At 47.7% G+C, this 4,542-nt stretch overlaps 1 protein-coding gene across 1 annotated transcript in view; it reads left to right on the top strand.

Annotated features, from left to right (window-relative positions):
* Positions 1–4,542, top strand: part of PACS2 (phosphofurin acidic cluster sorting protein 2) — a gene marked incomplete at its 5' end in the record, with an annotated part of 45,661 nt that overhangs the window by 9,620 nt on the left and 31,499 nt on the right. Inside the window, 3 exons of the mRNA XM_010084724.1 lie at positions 763–836; positions 1,612–1,668; positions 3,954–4,013. Of these exons, the coding sequence (XP_010083026.1) occupies positions 763–836; positions 1,612–1,668; positions 3,954–4,013 (191 nt within the window). The remainder of the gene's footprint in view (positions 1–762; positions 837–1,611; positions 1,669–3,953; positions 4,014–4,542) is intronic.

Below are 4,542 nucleotides of genomic sequence, written 5' to 3'. Positions count from 1 at the left end.
AGGGTGTGGGTGGTGAGAACCGGTAGCCTCTCACCTGGCTAACAGTGTTATATTCAGGAGATTCACATTTAAGCTGCTCTTCCAACTTCTTTTTCCTTTGAGTATTCTCCAATAAATCTCATTAATTTAGATGAGACCTGCAAACCGGCAACATGTTTTGCTGCGGACTGTGGCCTGGTTTGATGAGTGTAAATCCATGGTGTTGTGCACCGTATGGCGAAGTCGTTGGTTTTTACTTGCAACAGTCTTTTTATGTGGTACCAGCCTTCTGCTGACTGCTAGAAGAGTGACCTGTTGAAGGCAGCGCATGCAGGTGCTTGTGTGTTGTTGCCTGAGGCCAGGCAGCTCACCTAAAGTATCCTTTCAGTAGAGGATTTAGACTCTCCTGGCAGGTCTTGCTTGCTCCTTTAAGCAAGTTATATCCATGTTAGGGAAAAAAATGTTTTCCCTTGTGGAGAAACCTCTTCAATTGCTGCTGTCTACCAGGTGGTGCTTTCTAGGGTGAAAGGGGGTGGTGTTTCAAGGAGGGTTATCTGTGTGCTGGTCTTTTCCTTCCTATTAGCTGTCTCTCCTTGTTCCTTAACTCCAGGCAGTTCCCATCTCGCTAGTTCTAGCACAGGTAGAAGATAAACTGGCAGGCATCTCCTTGTGTGACTCCTGTCTTGATTTGTGAGTTAGTTGGCCTTCTCTGCTCCTGAGATGGGACTGTCCTCTCACCTTAAGAGTTTCACAGGATCTCTCCCCTCTTTCCTTCCCTTTCAGACAACTATTCCGAGGAAGAGTACGAGAGCTTCTCTTCTGAGCAGGAGGCCAGTGATGATGCCGTACAGGGCCAGGTACTGTTTAGGGCATGGCTTCTCCCTGTGAGAGCTTCAGTAGAGTGTGTACTGCACTCTCAGCTTGTGCTTGAAACTAAAAGTCTATTTCTTTAGACCATGACAGTGTGAGACTGTCACCAACTGTTTAGCTGCAGTGGCAGAAGGCCTGCACAGTGACCCATTTCTTCTGCCATGCTGTGATTTATCTGTTCATGTGTTTGGACTTGAGCTCCCTTTAAACACTAAAACATTAGCATCCTTGTGTGTTTCTCTGGTTAATGGTCAAGGCATCAGTTGATTGCTTCTGTAATGCTGATTGGATTCAAAGAGCCCAACTAGATCCCCAGCTGGAATTAAAGGGCCACTGGGGTCCGAGTCAGTCTTTAGCCTCTAATACCTTCTGCAAAATAGGTCCTTATGGAGAACCCCCTGGCTAGATGTGAGATGTTTTGAGTCTGGGTCTTACTTGCCTTCAGACTCTGGCATCACCTGCCTTCTACCTCTTGGAGGGTACTGAGAGGGGAACCCACCGAAATGTGGGGCTATGACTGTCCTTCTTCCTTGAATGTAGAACTAGGGCCATTTTGCTTCTCCAAGCTGTTATTCCTGGCTCTCTGCAGACCTGGTTCACTTCCTTTTTCCCTCTGCCATTGTAACTGCAGTTAAGGCAAATGCTGAAAGCCTGGAAGACAGAGCAACGGGTTCATCTTCATAGGGGGAACATTTTTAGCACTTTAAATGCTCATGCGTCCCCACATCACAAAGGTAACACAGGAATCCTCTTTCTGTTCAGGATTTGGATGATGATGAGTACGAGCTGGGGAAGCCCAAGAAGCAGCGGAGATCGATAGTAAGAACGACGTCCATAACCAGGGTCGGTGGAAATTAGTTTTACTAACACTGACGGGGTTTGACCAGGATGCTCAGTGCATGTGGCCTGTGGGGACAGTACCAGGCATGCTGGCCCAGCAGAGAGCTTGGGGGCATGGTCACAGCATGTGAAGAGCTACCAGAAGTAGCCAGTTCAGGGACTGGGGCCATCCAAGGTGTGTGTATGCGCTGTCTTGAGTGTTCTTTGCCTGAAAGGTTAAGGAGCTCCAAAAATCATGTAAGTGTGTGAAATTCACCTCTGTGATGAAGCCAGTGCAGGATCTATGCTCATATGAGTCCTGAAAGTAGCTTGAAGTGAAGGGAAGCTCTTGTGTTTGTGCTCTGCATGGGAGAGGCTGGTGGGAAGGTATCAAAATGAAGTTTAGTAGCTCATTGGGGAGCTGGAGCTTGACAGGTAAACCTGAGGTGGTGCGTGTGGTGCTGAGGCAAAAGAAGTAGCTGGATACTGAAAGCTTTGGCAAGTCGCATGCAGCTGTCCACCCTCTCCCAGCAAGCATGCGTACGCCTGCGGAGCTGCACTTCTTGTGTGCTTGACCACACCGTAATGCAGATTTCTGCTTGCACAAGTGTTTATGCACGTCTGTGACAATAACTCAAGACCACCAGATTGGGCTAGGTTTTCTTTTTTTGGACTTAGGAGTAAGTTTAGGGATCATTGTACCTCCTGTGAGACTGTTTCTTAAATCCATATTTTGATAAGGTCTGAAATAAACCCTGTTTTGACCTGAATCTGCCACTAGAAAGACCCTCTCTGTGAAACACAGCATGCTAGTTCATATCCTTGGTGTCCTTAGGGTTGTTTTCGGGTGTCAGTGACCAGCCAGGACAAAACATACCACTTGGTTATTAAATGAGCAGCTTCCTCTTAATAAGAATAATGTCTTTCTAGCCCTGAACACTAAACGGATACTGAACCTGGTGCAAAACTGGGTTTGGTGCTGCTAGTTAATGTCAGTCCAGCTCCAAACCCGACAGGTCTCCTGTCTGCCGACTGTCAAACCTTTCAGGCCAGTGACCAGCTCTGGCCATGTCATCTTAGCTACTGCGTGCTGTGTCCTCCCTCCGCAGGCTGCCGTGCTGGTCCATGATGGACAGTTTTGCTTGGCATCCTGAGCCGGAGGATGACTCTCACTGCCGTGAGAATGTCTTGGCCTCCCGTGTGCACTGGGGACAGAAATAGGGCAGTCTTTGGAGAGTCTTGTTTGAGGCCTGGTGGGTTTATTTCGCTTAAACTTCACCTGTCTAGAAGGTGGTTTGCAGCTCACGGGATGTGTGTTCAGAGGTAAAGGGCTGGGTTTGGAGGCATGGAGCAGGTGTCTGAAGCCAGGGTGGGAGCAGGCAGTTGTGCTTGGAAGAAGAGCTGATGTGAGATACAGGAGAGCCAGCAAATGGGCAATTCTCCTCACCCAAGAGTGGCCTGGTGCCAGCCGTTTCCTCCTCCCTTTCCTCCTGACGCAGGGATGCCACCTCGAATGCTCTGTGCCAGCACTTGTGCCTGGGCCCTTCTCATCTTTTTTTTCTTCAGAGTGTGCATGTTGGGTTGGTCAGTGGCAGACAGGAGGGCTGGGCAGCTTGTGGCGAATCTCAGCTGGCTGGTCCTGCAAGAGAGAGCGAGCTCTCGGGGGCAAGTGAGCACAGAAGTGCAGCGGTTTGGCTTGTGTTGTTTTGGACTTGGTGCCTGCTGTGTCCAGGATCCGAGGGTATCAGACTCAAAGTATTTTTCTGATAGGCGAGTGCTAAGGACAAGCCCCACAACTTTTCTACAGTGTCAAATAAATAGAAATAAGTCAAATAAAAACCAGTCCTTTGTTGGTAGGAAACACATTTGTTCTTTGGGTCAGTGGGTAGATGGCTGTCTTGGCTCACCCTTGTTAAGAATCAGAAAAAGTTGACTGTTGAATGTTTGTCAGAAATTTGTCAAACAGGTACAGGAGGTCCTCCAGCAGATAAAAGAATTTATCTGCTGTGTGTCCAACCAAGAGTGATGTGCCATCCATCAGGGCCAGAAGGTTGATAATGCTGGGTGGAGTGGGACCAAGTTTGTTGTAATGCAGGAAAGTACCATAGGTCTGGGAAAGCTGATTTAAACATGAGAGCAGCAGAGACTTGGTTTGTGGTGCCAGGAGTTGTTTGATTTGAAGCAGCAGCTAGAGCACCAGTGTCAGATGTGTCTGGGCTTCTTGCAGACTGGGAGAAAACAGTTCACTTACGCTTTACTTATGTAAAAGTGTCTTTGACTTGCAGCAACAAAACTTCAAACAGAAGGTTGTGGCGTTGCTGAAGAGGTTTAAAGTGTCTGACGAGGTAAGTAATTCAATCTGTAAGCCTTCCTGTCTGTCTGTTGCCCTCTGCTTGGTGCACCTTGCTTTAGTCTTCAGGAACACTCTCCTCTTTCCCCCTAGTTCCCTTCATTTTGTTTTCAGGTCTGCAGTGGAAGTGCCCTTTCCTTATGCCCTGGCCTTGCATGGAGGCTTGAGGGCCAACTTCAGAATGTCATCAAACATTTTCTAGATCGAGTTGTATCAAAACATTTTGGCAATTATGTGTGTACCCATTAGTTTTGCAGACTGCTTTGAAATTATCTCTGACCCTTTCAAAGGAAAGTAGTCTACAGTGTGTGTTGCCTGTGAAGTTAAATCCCAGCCTGTTTGATCATCTCACTAGAACAGCCAGGCAAGGCATGAGAAACTTGGATAGGGAACGCAGATCCGCAGGAGAGTCAGCTGTCTGGTCAGAGCTGAAAATGAAAGATCCAGAACCCAAGAAACCCATGTGATGTTAAGTGTCTAATATAAAAACATCTCAATTGGCTATCTGTGTGCTGATTTTCTGG

Source organism: Pterocles gutturalis, unplaced genomic scaffold, assembly GCF_000699245.1.
Source record: "Pterocles gutturalis isolate BGI_N339 unplaced genomic scaffold, ASM69924v1 scaffold9480, whole genome shotgun sequence".
Lineage (NCBI taxonomy): Eukaryota > Metazoa > Chordata > Aves > Pterocliformes > Pteroclidae > Pterocles > Pterocles gutturalis.
Note: the sequence above shows the minus strand (reverse complement) of the source record. Positions and strands in the feature narration are given on the sequence as shown.